We start from the raw sequence: 18,929 nt of genomic DNA, 5'->3' as shown, positions 1-18,929 counted from the left end.
ATAGCTAACATAAGACAAAAAAAAATCTCATGAGGATATGTTCTCTTACTTAAGAATAAGTGAGAGGTAGCTCCAGGTTTGTTTCCCTGGCACCTTACCCATCCTAAGGACACAGATCAGTCAGGACACATTTTATCACCCTTCGTCTGCCATGATATTCCCTCATGCATGGAAATAGTTGTCACAATTCAGTGTCTACCCCTATATAACCATGACCCAGGCAGGGAGGAACAGGAAAGGGAAAACAAAAGCTAGGTCCTCACATATCTCCTTATTCTCAGGAGTGCAGTATTTCATATGACCGCTCAGTAACAATGTGCATACAGCCCATCAGCATGAAGGGGGTCTACCACTGAACCAATTGTGGGCCACAGGGCAGGCAGAGGAAATTTAGGTGGACTTTGGTTCATGCCTGGGGATGGGGCAGTGCAATCATAAGAGAACTGGTGTTCCATTAGCAAATACAAGGAATGACGGAGGTGTGGGGCGCTAGCCATGTCTCTTCCAATAGGCAGTAGCCACATCTTCCTCTGAAGAGGTCGACAGGAAACCACAATGAATTGTCCACTAGCTTGAGCAGGCACAGGTGAGATTTTGGAGGGGGACGGTCTCTCCTCTGCTCTAGTATATCTCACAGACGAGCGCAACCTCTCCAAATTCCTCTCTGAATGTTAAAAGAAACGTGTTGACATTGTTGCTGTTATAATTCCTTGACTTTATGTCTGTATGTTGGCCCTGAGCATCGCTGGGTCTCTTGAGGTAAAGCAACCGTTCTTCATTGGTGATTGGAGGACTAGAGTGGAAGACACAGTAGAAAGCTTTGTCCAGGCTTAAGAAACACAGAATTGAGTTACCAGGGGGACTTCTGGAACTTCAAAATGGTCTGCAGACAAAAGCATGGCAACATTTAGATGTAGATGTGTAGCTAAGGCCAGAGGTAGATATTTTTTTGTCTACATTAGGTTTGCTTTACACATAAACTTGGGATGTATTTAGCTAGAATTCAAGTTAGAGCCATATACTTAATTTTTCTAAAGTTAAAATGAGGACCAAGTATGATGGCTCATGCCTGTAATCCCAGCTACACAGGAGTCATAGATAGGAAGGTCATAGTCCGAGGACAGCCCTTGATTTGTGAGACCTCATTCCACCAACACCACCCCCAAAAAAAGAAGAAAAGAGCTGGGGTGCAGCTCAAGTGTTAGAACACCTCCTGTCTAGCAAATTTGAAGCCCTGAGTTCAAACACCATTACAGCAAGGGAAAAATGAAAAGATGTCACATTTTAGGGAACAAGAATTGGTGAAGAAAACCTGACACACTAATAAAAGCCCGAATTTACACAAGAAATAAAGAGTTGGTTAAAGGATGAGAGGAAGGTTAGTATAGAACAAAGACCACTTACTATGGGTTCAACACTGTTTATGCTAAAAGACAAAGTTTAAGAGAGTTGTCCATTACCTACATAAAACAAAACAAAAATGGATGGAGAGTGTAGTTGGTTAGGAAAAGCAATCTAGAGGTTTTAAAAGGTACATTTAATAGCAAATTATATTATTATGTAGCTCAAGTAGTATGGAAAATTTGCAGCATTATGTAGGACCAAACAAAAGAGAACTATATCCTTGAAGGCAGAAGAAAATTTATGGAAAGAAAATTGATAGAGAAATATTCAGCACTTATTTTCTAATCAGAATATTTTAATCCAAATAGAATAGTTTCGTGCTGAGCAAGAACTTTAGCTGCTCTGAAATGAGAAAGATGAAGGAATTAAAAGGTAGCATGAATGAAGTGCAATGCAGGGATAATGGTGTTTTTCTCTTTTAGATCCCATGCCCAAAGGCTATGAGCAATATTATGGCTTCACACAGTTCGCTCTAGAGTTAAATGAAATGGATCCATCGTCAAAGTCTTTGTTACCACCGACAGACACTCGATTTAGACCAGATCAAAGGTAAGGGCTCTTTTTTAAACGACCTTTCTCCCCACAGATGTAAAGCCAAGTGTGGTGGCACACTTCTGTAATCCTTGAACTCGGGAGACGGGGCAGGAGGACTGTGAGTTCAAGGTTAAACCATGCTATGTAGTGGTATCCTGTATTAAGCAAAACAAAACAGGTGGTGCTAATAGCTGCCTAGAGAGGCAGGTGATGTCACCAGTAGTAGACAGGTGAGTGAAGTTGGGGGAGGGGAGTAAGTGTGTCAGAGAGAAATGTAGCCTCGCTTCAATCCATGGTGTGACATGACTGTCAGCAGAGCGCCATTTCTATTGAAAATTTTTTCAATTTTATTTTGAAATGTTTTACTGTGTGCAGAAATAAAAGAACTTAGTCTATATTTGAAAGTATAAGAACATTCAGATCAGCTAGGTGCCAGTGGCTAGCTTCTCAGGAGGCTGAGATGTCAGGATCACCATTTGAAGCCAGCCCAAGGAGAGAAGTCTGTGAGACTTTCATCTCCAATAAACTATTCAGAAAAAGCCATAAGTGGCACTGTGGCACAAGTAATAGAATGCTAGCCTTGAGCACAAAATCTCAGGGTCAATACCCAGGCCCCAAGTTTAAGCTCCAGGTCTGCCAAAAAAAAAAAGAAGGGGCTGGGAAGGTGGCTCAGTGGTAGAGTGCTTGCCTTGCATGCATGAGGCCCTGGGTTCAATTCCTCAGCATCACATATGCAGAAAAAGCCAGAAGTGGCACTGTGGCTCAAGAGTAAAGTGTTAGCCTTGAGCTGAAGAGCTGAGGGACAGTGCCCAGGCCCAGATTTCAGGCCCCATGACCAACCAAAAAAAAAGAAAGAAAAGAAAAACAACACAACATCCACGTCCCCTAATCCTTCAAATTTAAATTAATTTGGTGCATTGAGATCTAGCTTTCAATTGTACACTGCTGCTAACAAGCTATGTAGTAGAGAAACGTTTCTCAATATTTCTCAGCCTCAGTTTCCTACTCTGTAAAATGGAAAGAATAGTCTTGCCTCCAAAGGCTTTTCTAATTACGCCTCAAAACCCAGAAGCCAAAAGAAAGAAAAGATTGCTATGTTTTACTCTGTGTGTGAGTGTGTGCATGCATGCGTGCACTTGCACATACGCATACATACACACACACACACATATACACACACATCAGTACTGGCTGGGCCTAAACTCAGGGCCTCACTCTATCACTTGGCTTTTTCATTCATGGCCATCACTCTGCCACTTGAGTCATACCTCCACTTCTGGCTTTTTGGTGGTTAATTGGAGATAAGAATCTCCATGGGCTTTCCAGCCTGGGCTGGCTTTGAACCTCAATCCTCAGATCTCAGCTTCTTGAATAGCTAGGTTTATAGACATGAGCCACCAGCACCTGTATTGACTTTATTTTTTGTTAAGTCTTCTTAATAGATAAATATATATAATTCATAAAAAGATAAACAACCATTTATAACTCATCTCATGCATGAGTTCTAAAAAATATAATAGGTCAACCCATGAGAAACAAAATGGACATAGAAAAATGGATAGTTCACAAAATACTGAATGCGGTGCTCCTTAAACATATGCAAAGAAGTTCAGTCTCACTCATAATGTGAAAATTGTTCATTTTGAAGACTGAATGGGCTTACTATTTCTTACCTTCTCACTTTGGTTTAAGTGATAGGGCTCAAGAAGAAAGGGTACTGACAACATGTGGGTGGGATGTAAGTAGAAGAGCAGTTTGTCATGTATGAGTTGCCATTTTACCCTTCAACCCAGCAGATTCTCTTCTAGAAATTTCCCCTACAGATATGCTTTCCTACTTGTAACATTAGAGATATATAGGTTATTTGTTGTGCTATTAATCATAGCATGTTAAAAATAGGAAAAAAAAAAGGAACAACCAACTGCTTGTTAATAATTACTTAAATAAATTGAGGTTTACCTACACATTTTATTTATTTATTTATTTTTGGGTCCGGTTGTGGGGCCTGAACTCTGGGCCTGGGTGCTGTCCCTCAGCTCTTCAGCTCAAGGCTAGCGCTCTACCACTTGAGCCACAGCGCCACTTCCAGCTTTTTTCTTTTTGCTTATGTGGTGCTGAGGAATCGAACCCAGGGCCTCATGCATGCAAGGCAAGCGCTCTACCACTGAGTCACCTTCCCAGCCCCAAGAACATATTCTTATATTTGCATAAATGTTTGGAAAAAAATCTCTAAACAGGTACCCAAAAAACCAATAACAAGGTTGCTGGTAATGAGAAGGTGAAGGGGATAGGGTTGGGTAAGAAGAAGCAGTAAGAATTGGGGAAAAGATAGGGAGACCTCACCCCAAATTCTTTTATTGATACAGTACTTTTGACCATGTGATGCCACTAATTTACAAAATGATATCTTTCTTCCTCTTCAAAATATTGTTCTGAGCTGAGCACTGTGGCTCACACCTGTAATCCTACCTACCTAGGAGGCTGAGATCTAAGAATTGCAATTTGAAGCCAGCCGTGATAGACACATTTGTAAGGCTCTTATCTCCAGTTAACAGCAAAAAGCCAGAAGTGGAGCTGAGGCTCAACTGGTATAGTGCTAGCCAAAGCTGTGCAAGAGTGCAAGGTCCTGAGTTCAAGCCACGGTGCCTGCATACATACACAGTTTGAAGATTGGTGGAGAGGGAGGACTTAGGTATGGCAGATTTTGAATATCTAGTCTTAAACATGTGGAAGTTGCATAGTAGTGATTATTGTATTCTCTTGAGATCAATCTCCTTCCCCTTGTTTCCCTCCTTGCCTTAGGTTTCTAGAAGAAGGGAACATAGAGGAAGCTGAAACACAGAAGCAGAGGATTGAACAGCTCCAAAGAGAGAGGCGGCGGGTCCTAGAGGAAAACAACATGGAGCACCAGCCTCGGTTTTTCAGGTTTGGTCAGGATCTGCAGGGCGCTCTTGGGCTCAGAGACCCTGATGGCATTTCATGTTGCCATGTAGAGAAGGAATGCAAAGTTGGCCCTTCCCACTCAACAGCTTCTGGAAGGTGAAACTGAGGCTGCCCCAGCCCCTGTCCTAAGGCAGGACTGGCACCTTCCAATTTTGCATGTCATCGTGCTTGTTCCCAATGACCCTGCAGTGCCTGCCCAGCAAGTCACTCAGTAAATACTTGTGGGAGAGGCAAGGAAATCAGTCAGAACTAGTCCTGGGTCCAGGCCAGCTTACAATTCAATTCATAGCTAAGGCTGTGTGCTGGTGGCTCACGTCTATAATCTTAGCTTCTCAGAAGGCTGAGATCTGAGGATCACAATTTGAAGCCAATCAGAGCATGAAAGTCTATGAGACTCTTTTTTTTTTTTTTTTTCCAATTAACCTGTAAAAAGCCTGAAGTGGAGCGATGGCTCAAGTGGTAGATAGTACCAGCCTTGAGCAAAAAAGCTCAGGAACAGCTCCCAGACCCTGAGTTCAAGTCCCAGTATACACACACACAAATCACAGCTGAGCTTGCTTACCCACATAAATATATTTTATATGTACAACAGAAATAATTCATGAATTACCCAAATGGGATCCCTTGTAGTCCAAGCCTCATATGACAGATGTTGTAGTACAGCTGAACTCAAATTTGGAAGATTTACTGTTGCTTTTAAATAATTTGCTGAGCAAGTCTTGTTTTGATTTTTGTTTTTTGTTTTTCTGTCAATTGTGGGACTGGAACTCTGGGCCTGGGCACTGTCCCTCAGCTCTTCAGCCTAAGGCTAGCACTCTACCACTTGAGCCACAGCACCACTTCCCATTTTCTGAGTGGTTTATTGGAGATAAGAGTCTCATGGACTTTCCTGCCCAAGCTGGCCTTGAACCACAATCCTCAGATTTCAGCCTCCTGAGTAGCTAGGGTTATAGGTGTGAGCCACCTGTGCCCAGCTTGCAAGTCTTATTTATATTACTTAAATTTTGCAAAAGGATATGAGAGATTATGGCCCTCCACTAGTCCTCTTCTTTTTTTTTTTCTTTTTCTTAAATACTTTTGTAGGTTGTAGGCTTGAACTTAGGGCCTGGGCTCTGTCCCTGAGCTCTTTTACTCAAGGCTAGCACTCTACTACTTTGAGCCACAGCTCCACTTCCAGTTTTTGAGAGGTTTATTGGAGATAAAAGTCTTAGGGGGACTTTTCTGCCTGGGCTGGCTTCAGACCTTGATCCTCAGATCTCAGCCTCCTGAGTAGTTAGGACTACAGACAAAAGCTACCAGCACCAGGCTTTCTTCTTTATTTTAACTGAAAAGCAACAAAGATCCAGGAGCTGGAAACATGGCTCAAGTGGTAGAGTACCTATCTAGTAAGTGCAAGGCCCTGAGTTTTTGGTTTGCTCTTTTGTTGTTGTTGTTTTAGTTAAAGTTTAAATAAGCATGTGTAAAGGAGAAGCAAGTTCCCTCTCTCCTTCCACCCTGCAATTGTGTTTTGTTGTTGAATTGGTGCTAAGTCCTTTTTTTTTTTAAATCTTTGCCTATTTTGAATGGAAAACAAATAATTTGCAGAAGGACTTAGGATATCTCAGCAACAGTAATAAAGTATATATTCTAAGACATAAATAAAAATAGCAAGAAGTAGTATTTTATCTCCAAAATATAATGCTGTAACCACCTACATCTGGTAGATGTAGATTCTACTACATTTCGTCTGGTCATTTCCTCAAACTCAGGACATTGCAACTGAAGATCAACTCAGCAGAGATTTATCCTGAAATACTCATAACTTCATGTATACATTTCAAAAATAAAATAGACATCTTAAATTCTATTTTGAAAAGAAGCAAGGGATCAAAAAATGGCCAGATTAACAATGTGATGGATTTAGTTACTGACCACTTGATAAGATACATCTATACCTTTAAAGTAGGTTGTTCCTTAACTTCTTCTTTCATAAGTGACGTAATTTCATTTTTTAATGGAGAATCTGGATGGTTTCCAGTGGCTCATCTCAGTAATTCTAAGTACTCAGGTTTGAAGCCAACCTGAGTGGGAAAGTCTGTGAGACTCCTGTCTCCAGTTAACCAACAAAAAGTGAAAGTGGATCTGTGACCCAAGAGCTAGAGCACCAACCTTGAGCAAGGAAGCTAAAGGAAGCTAAATGAAGGCCCTGAGTTTAGGCCTCAGTACCAGCATAAAAATAAAAGAACAAGAAGGAGGTTGAGTGAGTGGAACTGGGAAAACAGCTTTTTTAAGCTTTTGACTTAGGTAACATTATCTATTAGAACAAAGGTAAAGCAGGACTGTTCTCTCCAGACTGCCACTGCTTCCAATTCCTTTTGGTTTTATTCTATTTTAATGTTGAACTTCTCACTTCCTATCAGCTTTCTGGTTGATATAAAGTTTTTACATAATCATTTCCCTAGGTAGTGGCAGTCCTTCCTTCTAGCCACATGTTATGTCCAGAAAGCCCCTGATGACCTCTCCTTTCCCCAGAAACACCACTCCGCACTGCCTGCAGGGCTGAGAAGTTCATGTCAAAAGGCACACTATGGTTTCCAGCTCAGCTGAGTACAGCTGAGGATGATGGGGATTGGGGGAAGAGTCAGGAGGGAAGGAAAGCAAGAGAGACAGAGAGATAGACTGAGACAGTTTTAGAGAGTTTAAGAAATGGTCTCATTTTCCCACAGGAAATCTGATGACGACTCTTGGGTAAGCAACGGCACCTATTTGGAACTTAGAAAAGATCTTGGTTTTTCCAAACTGGACCATCCTGTCTTGTGGTGAAAACGTTAAGAAGAAAGTTATGTTAGTGTCTCCTGCATTTGCTTCTGAAGCAGCTCAAACCTGTGTCTGTATATTTAAAAGATAGTATCTAGAATGATCACGTATGCTTTAGCTTGGCATAGTAAGTATTTACCTATGTATTTTCTTCACTAGTTTTCTGTACATTGTCAAATGGTATCATGATTCCATGATTGTTTATATGAATGTAGAACACCTTGGTATTTCTTTTTATATATAAACTATTTAATAAAAATTAAAGATTAATATTCATGTGTGGGTTAAAAAATAGAAGCTTTATCACTGATTTTCCAAAGGATGAAAAGATTTGAGTTAAATGTATGCCTTATAAAATTATGTTGTAGGAAAGAAAAAAAAATCAAACTCTCCTAGGTGCATTAAGAAATGCAGCCAGGCGCCAGTGGCTCATGCCTGTAATCCTACCTACTCAGGAGGCTGAGATCTGAGGATTGTGGTTCAAAGCCAACCCGGGAAGGAAAGTCCATGAGACTCTTTATCTCCAATAAACCACTCAGAAAACCAGAAGTGGTGCTGTGGCTCAAGTGGTAGAGTGCCAGCCTTGAGCTGAAGAGCTGAGGGACAGGGCCCAGGCCCAGAGTTCAAGCCCCACAACTGACAAAGAAAAAAAAGAAAAGAAAAAGAAGACTCCCAGGGTTACTCACTCATGTGGAAGCTACCCAAGTTTAATTTGGTAGCTGAGGTATCTTTTTGCCTCAGACAGCTCTTGAATTGTTCATCCAGAATAATTCTCCTGGTGCTGGAGCCTGAAGAATGTTTTCATTTACATTTTGGGGGTGGAAGGAATAGTATAATATCAGTGGAATGTATGTTTTTATATAAGATAGTTGTGGGGCACTTTCCTGAAGGGGGAAGCATTTGGGCTTGTCCCTCCCTCTAGTTCTGTCTTATATACAAAATCAGAGAAACCACAGTGGCATCCTGCAGAGGCAGTAGCAAAGTTTTCCTTAATAAGAGCCAAATCTTTGGCAAATTAAGAAACTACTTCCCACCACCCCCCCCCCCCCCAGCTTTGCAATCTCTCCTGTTTGACCATATCTCTGTTGACTCCAGGAGATCCCAGTTTAGTATAAGACATATAGTACACATTATACGGTAGGCTGACTTTTTAAAAGTTTAGCAAAACATAACTTTTAAATAATTCAACATGCTTTTCCTAAATACTGTTTTGGTATTCTCTACCTCTTAATCACCTTATTTTAGACCTTGTATAGAATGTTTGACCATCTGCCTTAGAGACAAATGTAGAGTTGCTGTCCTTTGCTGTTGTCTTCTGACAAAGCTGCAAGAGTCCAAACCATTTCCTACACTTTTTTATTTATATAACTCTGTGACTTCTGTAGCAGCGTCAGATACTAGATTATGAGAAAAGTTGTTCTTTTTATTTCAAATTACAGTAAAATAATTTGTGCAGTACTTGAATTGTGTTGTCAAAGCAATTTCAATTTCTGCCCAGATTACAGTTAAAACCAAAGCCTATTTGTTAAGCCTTTGTCAGGAATGTTAGTTAACTATTTTGTAATGCATCCAGGCTAGGGAAGTGGTAGAGTTTTCTCCAATACATTCTTAGACATTTAAAGAACTTCGAACCAAATGTTACAAATGAAGGAGAAAACAAATAATAGGGGAAAGATGAGTGGTTTTTTTTTGTTGACACTCCAAGTAACTGGACAGCATTGCATTTTCCAAATGGAGAGTTATTGAACATGATCGATCATCTTTTGGAATATTCAAGTGACTAGCATTTTAAAGCCTGTTAAATATGAGATCCATTTATTTCATTTTAAGGAGATGTCAAAATGTACACAATGTGAGTATCATTTCAATTTCTAAACAGTTGGACAACACAGTCCAGTTCTTTGATACGTGCCTTGTTCTTTTTCCTTTTCAACATTTATCCAAATTCTACTTATAGACATAAGGAAGCAAGCTGTAGATTTAAGGGTACTCCGGGGGAAAGAAATCTAGTTTTTACAATGTGAGGATAAATGTAGAGTTGTAGTAATATTGGCTGTTAAGCAGGCCTGCTCAAGAGTCTAGCTAGAAAAAGAAAAAGGAAAACATACAGCCTGAATGGATGTAGCTTTGCCATAGAATCTTTGTGAATTATGATTATCCATTGTTATTTCTATTGGTTTCATGCTTAATTTTGGAAACATAAGGATAACTAGACCAATGTCACCTCTACTGATCTTATTTGAATTGGGGACGTACATGAAAATATATATATGGTAAAGAACCATATGCAAATTTTTAAATCTACCAATCAGTACCAGCATCTTTACAAACGGTTTTTCTGAAATTGAAATAGCTTGAGGAATACATGCTTATATCCAGATCCTAAAGCTCCTTTGAAGGAAGAAATGGCTTTTGTTCTTTCCTGTCTCTCAGAAGCATCTTATTGCCAAATTTGCATCTCTAAGACTTTTATATTTTAAGATGAAGAAAACCAGAAATATGACATTATTTGGGAAAGACTGAGATGGAATTTAATTTTCTGGAGTCTGAATCTCTTAAATAAAATAATCATTACCCCATTCAAGATAACATGTTTTAACCTCTATTCCTGTCTCACATGTGTGGTGAACTTCACACATATCCTTGGAAATGGGACCTTGTGCAGGTATCGCTGCACGCCCGGTGTTCTAGTGCACTCCAGAAGGAGCACTTGCTACACAGCAGGAGACAGCTATTCCCTGTACCAGTGGCAATAGTAAAAGCCTCAATGCGACTTGTATGGAAATGTCATGATAAAATTCATTCATAATTTTGTACAATTACTATACACTGAAAAAAAGAAGAAAAACCTCAGTGCACCTTCCCTCTGCAGTTCACTTCCTGGACACTAGGTGGGTTCTGTTACTAGCTAAACATACAAGGGTTCTCTTTAGAAAAAGAGAGACCCAGAATACCTCTATGGTCCCCCAGTTTTTGTGTGCTTCCTTGGAGACTGTCAGAGGGAGAAAAGTATACAAACTTAACTTTTTTAGTGTTTACTACGTTTGGACTATTCCTTTTCTCATATAAGTCATTTTTGGGGGTTGTGGACACTGTCTTTCATCTGGATCTTCCATGTTTGTGATGAATTGTTTTCCTCTTACCATGGAAGATGTCAAGAAAATAACAAAGTGTTACATCTTCCAAGCTGTGTTATGGCTTCCAATGATTGGAATTTCCTCAGACCTTTCCTTACCAGTAGGAGCAATAAAAAGTCACTCTTAATGATCTTAGGAATATTAACTACAATGTTTTGGCATAATTTATTTGAATATCTTTAATTTTGATATTAACACCAACAAATCTATTTTTGCTAGCAGATCACAGCTATTTTCATGTGCTAATTTTCTGCATTGTAGTAATCTGTTACCCAGTGTTAGTCTTTCTTTTTCTGTGTTGAAAATCTTCCTATCGTGTAAGTATTTGCAATTCCTGACAATTAAAATGCAAACCATTTTTGGAGACTTTGGTTGCAGGGATGCAATGATCAGGAGTGGCTCATTTATTTTATTCGTGATGATTTTTATCTTCCTCTGTTACCCTTGGAGGATACTTTTTTAAATGAGTATTTGCAAATCTTTTCACTTAATCATTTGTAAAATTATTTTCTGCCTAACTCCTACCATTCTACCTATGCCCAGATGGCTCCCCCCAAAGCTCTTATTGATTTGTTTATTCCCTCATGTAGCTAGTTGCTGTGAATAAATAACATAGAAAAAGGCCACCATGTCTTTGTTTTTCTGGATTATGGGTGTCTGTGATGATAGAAGGGGACCGAGTAAGAATGTTGCCTAATGTCTTGCCTGGAAGAAATAAGCGATAAGAACATACCAGGATACAAACTCAGAGCTGCTATAGTCTTGGTCCTCATGTTTCCCACTATCCAGATACAGATTCCTCTAGGTGTTGGAATGGGAATCTGAGGCATCTACCCTCCCAGGTGGCCCTCCCAGGAAGCTCCTCTATTTCCTGGGCCATGGAGACATGATTATTTGGGTGTTATAACATTAAATGGGAAAATGCTGACTACTCAGATCAAATTTATGACCCTCAACAATGACTTAGCTATCTTTTGAGAAACCCAAGTTGTTTCCTTTGCAATATAAGAGGATACTTAGCATTCAGTGAAGTTCCATTTGATTCACTTGGTCTGTTTAGGATGGTGTAACAAATTTCTACATCCCTGAAGGTATTTAAAGAGGCATGAACCTAAATTGGATCCTGGCTATGAAAGCCATCTTAAGAACAACTGTGGAGGCTTATAAAAGCTGGACATTGTTGGCTGTTCTGTAATCCTGGCTAATAAGGATGCTGAGATCTGAGGGTTGCAGTTCATAGCTATCCCAGACAGAAAAGGCATGAGATTCTTATCTCCTATTAACCAGCAAAGAGCTGGAAGTAGAGGTGACATCACCAACCTTGAGTGGAAAAAGTCAAGCAGGGACACTAAGCTCTGAGTTCAAGCCCTAGTACCAGCACAAAAATAGAGAGAGAGAAAGAAAAAGAAATTTGTATATACACTACTATAGCAATACTGCAACTCTGAAGACTAAGGTCTTTGAGAGATGATGGAATGCATTTGCATTCTGAGATGGACTGAGCTTTTGGTTGTCACCCAAAACCATGTTATAGACTTGGTTATCAGCCTGTGAGGCAACTGAGAGGTAGTGGAACTTTTTAAAGAGTGGGCTCTCAGCCGGGCACCAGTGGGTCACAGCTGTAATCCTAGCTACTTGGGATGCTGAGATCTAAGGATCATGGTTCAAAGACAGCCCAGGCGGGAAAAGTCTGTGAGACTCTTTATCTCCAATAAATTACCAGGAAGAAAAAGCCAGAAGTGGAGCTGTGACTTAAGTGGTAGAGTGCTGGCCTTGAACAAAAGTAGATCAGAGACAGCACCCAGGCCCTGAGTTCAAGCCCCAGGACTGGCAAATAAAAAATAAAGTGGGATCTCAGAGGAAGGTAAGGACTGAATCCTTAAAGGGAATATTGGGACTCTGGCCCCTTCCTCTTTTTCTGTTTCCCAGCATCGTGAGTTGAGCAGACTTCTCTTCCATATATCCCCTCATGGTGCTGCTCTGCCTCACCACAGGGCCTAAAGCAACCGTGTGCACTCACTGACCATGAACTGAAGCCTCTGAAACCTAAATCATCTCTCCTCCTCAGGCATTTTTGTCATAATAGTAGAAAGCTAACTAAGACCTATGAAAAATAATGAAATTATTGCCAGTTTTATATGCATTGTGATATTGCCCATTGAACTAAATAAGATGTAACATTAAAGAAGACATTATTCAAAATAATATATTATTCAAGGATATCTTAAAAGGCAGGCTTGGATGCCAGGTCCCAGTGGCTCATGCCTGTAATACTAACTATTCAGGAGGCTGATATCTTGAGGATCAAAGCTCAAAGCCAGTCTAGGTAAGAAAGTCCATGAGACTCTTACCTCTAATTAACCACCAAAAATCCAGAAGTGGAGCTATGGCTCAAGTGGTAGAGTGCTTACCTTGAGCAAACAAAGAAGGGACAGTGTCCAGGCACAAAATTCAAGTCCAGTCCTGGCAAAAATTTAAAAAATACATAAAACATGTTGGCCCATTACTTTAACATGTCAGTATTAAATCATACTATGTATTGACTGTGAGAAAGTAATAAAATCGAAGGTATAATTTCTGTCATGAGTTTAGAAATTGAATCATCTTCTAGTAACCCCAACAAAATACCTGCATTTGTGTAGTCGATGGCATCAGTAATTGGCCAATGAGGATGTCAGTATCTCCCTAGCTGACACCACCCTTATGAAAGTGCAGGCCAAGTGAGGCAGATCAAGAGACATAAATGAAGAACCTATGAGCAAGGACTAAGCAGGTAGAAGAGGTTAGCAGCAATAGGTGTAGTCAAGCTTGTAAGTATTGTCAAATCAGTGATCATTTAGGCAAAAGGCTCCATTAACCGGTCCACTGGTGTTTCTGAGGAGGAGGCAGCCATTGGGTACTGTCGTTTTGGAAGGTCTTCCTCTTCTGCCACATCCAGAGTAGAGTAAGGAAACACTATCCCTTTCTGTGTCTCCTCCAGGATCCACAGCTAGTGGCTGGACTCTGGGCAGGACAGGATAAACAGGGAAACCTGGTTTTCAGTCATCAGAATAGTTTGTGTTGGAGCTTTAGAAGACTCTAGCAAGACAATGAGCATGGGAGTCTCAATGGAGATAATTTGATAAGTGAGTGACCACTAATTTTAAGAGTGAATTATGACTTATACTTTGTGTAATTGTGGTGGCTTTATTGTTGCTCTTGTAGTAGTTGTAATTGCAGGCTCTCTTTTTAATTGCTATAATTTAAATTTATAGACTTGGAAGGATACCTTAATGGTAAACACTGATTCTCAAGTTGCTTAAGATTCTGGGTGACTTAACACATGCACACACTCATACACATATAAAAAATTCCCTCAGGTGATTCCGGTTTACTCAGCCTGCTGATCATTATCTCATCACCTTGGCGCTAGACCCTAATTTGCTAATCTCATAATTGTTCTAGGACTTAAAAATGGCTGGTGGTGGCAACAAGTATCTGTTTGTATATTGCCAACCTTGCTTTTATATGTCTTTGTAATTTATTTATTTATCTATTTATTTATTTGCTGGTTCTGGGGCTTGAATTCAGGGCCTGGGCATGATCCCTGAGCCTCTTTGTGCTCAAGGCTAGTGCTCTACCACTTGAGCCACAGTGCGACTTCTGGAGCTTTTTCTGAGTAGTTTATTGGAGATGAGAGTCATACAGACTTTCCTGCCCAGGTTGGCTTCAAACTTTGATTCTCAGATCTCAGCCTCTTGAGTAGCTAGGATTGTAGGCATGTAGAAAAGCCACTAGTGCATGCCTTTTCTTTGAGGTGGGTGTTTTTCTGAACTGGTAGATCCAAGCTTTCCTCTCACTTCAGCCTCGAGTAGCTGGCTCCACAGGTTTGTACCACAGCACTCAGCTCTTCTCTAGGAAAGGGCTGCACACAAGCCAGGAGCTGAGGCACGTGTCTGTAATTCCAGCATTTGGGAAACAGACAGGAGGATCATTAGTTGAGGCTAACCTGGGCTACATAACAAGACTGCCTTAAAAGAATGCTTCAAACGGAGCCCAAAGCAGCCACTATGATAAAATATTTAGGAGCCTGAACTGTCTTGTGCCGTACAGCTCTCTGCTTTCAGAAGCTTTCGGTCTGGTGGAAGCATGTAGGTATAGTCAAATCAATTATCAGTGTAGGCAAAAGGCTCTATTAGTCAGGTGCCCATGGCTCACATCTGTAATCCTAGCTACTCAGAAGGCCAAGGTCTGAGGATGCCAGATCAAAGCCAGCCCAGGCAGAAAAATCCACAAAACTCTGATATTCCAATTAAACACCCAAAAGACTGGAAATGGATTTGTGGTTCAAGTGGTAGAGCATCAGCCCTGAATGAAAAAGCTAAGGGACAACACCTAGGCCCTGAGTTCAAACCCCAGTACTAGCACAAAAAAGGGTGGGGGTAAGGGACTCCACTTCCCATGTAATAAGGGGGGAGGTGATGATTGAACTGAGAGGAGGGCGGGGCCTCAGAGGCAGGGAAGAGAAGGAAGAGGACTTGACAGCTGGAGAAGGAGATGGAGGCATGGATGACTCAGGTCCTCTCCAGACCAACTAAGCCACCACCACTACTTCGCAATGTGGGTCACACTGAGTGTGTGTCACCCTATTTCCTCAAACTAGAGGCATGAGACAAAGGGTGAGGACCACAGCCCGACAGCACTGAAGTGGAGGAGGGGAGAAGGAGGTCATGGAAACCATGGTCCAGGACCTCAGCTCAACCCCTCTGCCACAGAAGATAAACTACCAAGTCCACTGCCCTCTCCACCCTAATCCAGTTACAGTCTGACGGGATCAGAACAGACAGCTGTCATGAGCTTACAGTAGATTTTAAAGCAATTTTATTGTAGTAAAATGCATAGAATTTTAAAAAATCATTTAAACCATTTTTATTTTTTTATGCCAGTTACTGGAACCTGAACTTAGGGCCTCCCACTTCGCTTAACTTTTGTGTACAACGCTGGAGCTCCACTACTTGAGCCATACCTCCACTTCTGGCCTCTTTCTAGTTAATTGGAGATAAGAGTTACTTTGATTTGTCTGCCCAGAGCTGACTTCACACTAAGATCCTCAGGTCTCAGCCACCTGAGTAGCTAGGATTACGGGAACAAACCACTAACTCCTGGCCATTTTAATCAGTTTTAAGGCACAGTTCAGTAACACTAAATGATCCACGTTGTCATGTGACCACCACCACACATCCCCAAACTTTATGAAACTGCCCATTCAGACTTTTTTATGGTGCTAATACTGGGTCTTGAATTCAGAGCCGTGGCACTGTCATTAGCTTTAGCATTCAAGGCTGGTGCTCTACTATTTGAGCCACAGCTCTACTTCCAGTTTATTGCTGGTAGTTAAAGACAAGAGTCTCATGAACTTATCTGTCTGGTCTGGATTCGAACCATGATCCTCAGATCTCAGCCTCTTGTCTCATGAGTAGTTAAGATTACATGTGTGAACCACTGGTGCCCAGCCATTTAGACTGTTTTAAAGCAAGATTGGCCCCTGTGTCCAATCTGGCTCATTCATAAGGGTCAGGCCCATGAAAACAGGCCGGTTTTTGACAAGATGGAAAGTCCAACCTTTTCATGTCTGCGTGACAGTGTGAGCTCATAGCAGCCTCGAGCAGATCATCTCCACTAATCAGAAGAGTTGCAGATGACTCAAAGTTAAGCAACTTGACCTGTTATAACTCAATAACATCAGTGGAGGATGAGGACATGTCCTGTCTTGTGTCATCTAGTCCTTGTGCTATGGAATGAGTTTATCAGCCCCAAATGTCCTTCCTTTCTCAGTAAAAGGAATTGTCCTTTCATGTCAGTTCCTAATGTCTCCTTGGGTCTTTGAAGCGGACACAGGTAGCCTAATCCTTAGAAGAACTCTGTTACAGAATTGGGGGAACCCAGTTCTAGTTAGTGATGAACACTCAGGTAGAACATTTACCCTCAAAATCTCATTTGCCTCCAACAACAAATAGATTTTCATTAAAATTCTATGCTGTCACAGAGATGATTTCAAGATTAGAAATGTTGGATCTGGGCACTGGTTACTTACACCTTAAGCCTAGCAACTTAGGAGGCTGAGATTTGAGGATCATGGTTCCCAGACCATTTATCAGCAACAAACAACAAAAAAAAGGTCCAAGTTTCAGCCTTCAGTGAAAAAGCCAAGTGAAGGTGAGAGGCCCTGAGTTCAAGCCCCAGTACTGGTACAATGAGAAAGAGAAGGTGGTTGAGGAGCAAGAAGAAGAGGAGGAGGAGGAAGAAGAAGAAGAAAAATGTTCATTGGTCAATCAACAAATTTTCATGAGCACAAACATATGTAGATATAGTCTTTCCTCTCATGGAATATATCTCTAGATTGCAGCATTTGCTTTAAATCATTCTCTTCTATTTAATTGGCCACTGGGGCTAATTCATGTAGTGAGGGACTAACAAGTTGGACACAATAGCTTGTAGGTAGTCTTGAAGATAGGATTGAAATTGTTGGAGACAAAAGTACTAGAAGGAAAGTTCGGAAAGATAGGAAGTATTAGTCCAAGGCTGAGATGTTTCAAAATGTTTAAATGAATCCTTTATGTTTAAGAGAAAGATGTGATCATATACTGAATCAATATTTCTCTGGTATTTGCTGTGTCAGGAACTATGTTAAAAGCACTTCTTAAAGTAGTTGATGAAGTTGGGCTCTAGTGGCACACAGCTGTAATCCTCCTCGATACTCAGAAGGCTGAGGTCTGAGGATCGCACTTCAATGCCAGCCTGGGGGAGGAACGTGTGCAAGACTCTCATCTCCAATTAAGCACCAGAAAAGCCAGAAGTGGAGCTGTGGCTCAAGAAGTAGACTGCTAGCCTTGAGCAAAATAACTCACAGACATCATCTAGGTTCTGAATTTAAGCCCCAGGACTTGTGAATGTATACACACACACACACACACATCACAGGTAGCAACTCCAGGGCCAGCACTCTATCCCAGAGATCTCAAGCTCTTTGGAGGAAAAGGTCAGAGTGTCATCTGAGGCACTGCAGGCCAGCTGGTCTCTACTCTGAGCTCTGCTGCTATAGCTTCAAAGCAGCAGAAACAACAGAAAGTGAGCACGTTTGTGTTCCAACCAAGGTTTATTTGTGAAGCACAGATGGCAGGCAGGATTTGAATTAGGAGCTATAGTTTGCAGATATCTGCTCAATGCCAAAGCACTATTCATGAATAAAGTATGGAAACTGTCTCAAGTTGTTGTCTAAGAAAGTCAGGGTCTCTCAAAAAGAATCCTGATAATGTGGTATGTGTGTGTGCACGCACATGCACACACACGCTCCCCAGTACGAGGGCTTGAATTCAGGATCTCTCTTATCTCAGCATTTTTGCTGACACTTTTATCATTTGAACCACACTTCTAGTTTTTCACTGGTAAATTGAAGATAAAAGTCTTACCAATTGGTCTGCCAGGGCTGGCTCCAATTTTCAATCTTCAGATATCAGTCTCCTGAGTAGGATTATTCGTATGAGTCATAATTGCCCAGCAATATTTTAACCAAAGAAAAAGAAATCTAAAGCACTCTTAGGAGTTAGCAATGAGAGTCTTCACAGAACAAGCACCCTGGACAGTCTCCAAACTTCTTGTTTTCCTCCTCCACAGAGAGCACAGATGAACATTTGCTCTAGCTCTCCATGTTTGACCTCTCTTGACCTTGGCATCTGCATTTCACTTCCTGTGGAAATCACCAAGAGGAGTCCCTGGGCCATCTCAATGCCGCACATCCAAGATGGAACTCATCCCCCCTACCTGGCCAATGCCCACTTCACTGTTCTTGTTCTCAGTAAATGTCGTCATCCAAAAGCTCACAAGAACCAGGAAGCCATCTTAGACGCCTCTCCCTCATCCCAAGGCCATGGGGACTAAGTCCTGCCCAGCCTCTCCGTGTAGCCCCGCAGCTGCCCTCCTTAGCCCCTACTGCTAGATAAGAGAGCCCACCTGCACTCCCAGCTCCTTGCCTTCTAGACTCTTGGCTGCCACTGGTGACTATCTGAAAATCTGGTCCCATCTTTAATCTGTTTCTAATCTTTCTTGGCTCAGAACGCCTCAGCATGTGTGAAAAGC

At 41.2% G+C, this 18,929-nt stretch overlaps 1 protein-coding gene across 5 annotated transcripts in view; it reads left to right on the top strand.

Moving 5' to 3' along the window:
* Positions 1 to 7,953, top strand: part of Osbpl3 (oxysterol binding protein like 3) — a 176,317-nt gene extending 168,364 nt beyond the window's left edge. For all 5 annotated transcript variants that reach the window (XM_042685026.1, XM_042685024.1, XM_042685025.1 and 2 more), the window contains 3 exons: positions 1,827 to 1,953; positions 4,741 to 4,863; positions 7,587 to 7,953. In XM_042685026.1, coding sequence (XP_042540960.1) covers positions 1,827 to 1,953; positions 4,741 to 4,863; positions 7,587 to 7,683 — 347 coding nt within the window. In that variant the 3' untranslated portion in view covers positions 7,684 to 7,953. The remainder of the gene's footprint in view (positions 1 to 1,826; positions 1,954 to 4,740; positions 4,864 to 7,586) is intronic.
* The last annotated feature ends 10,976 nt before the right edge of the window (positions 7,954 to 18,929 follow it).

Source organism: Dipodomys spectabilis, unplaced genomic scaffold, assembly GCF_019054845.1.
Source record: "Dipodomys spectabilis isolate Male_0828 unplaced genomic scaffold, ASM1905484v1 ptg000092l, whole genome shotgun sequence".
Lineage (NCBI taxonomy): Eukaryota > Metazoa > Chordata > Mammalia > Rodentia > Heteromyidae > Dipodomys > Dipodomys spectabilis.
The sequence above is the reverse complement of the archived record's forward strand: the minus strand, read 5'-3'. Positions and strand labels throughout refer to the sequence as shown.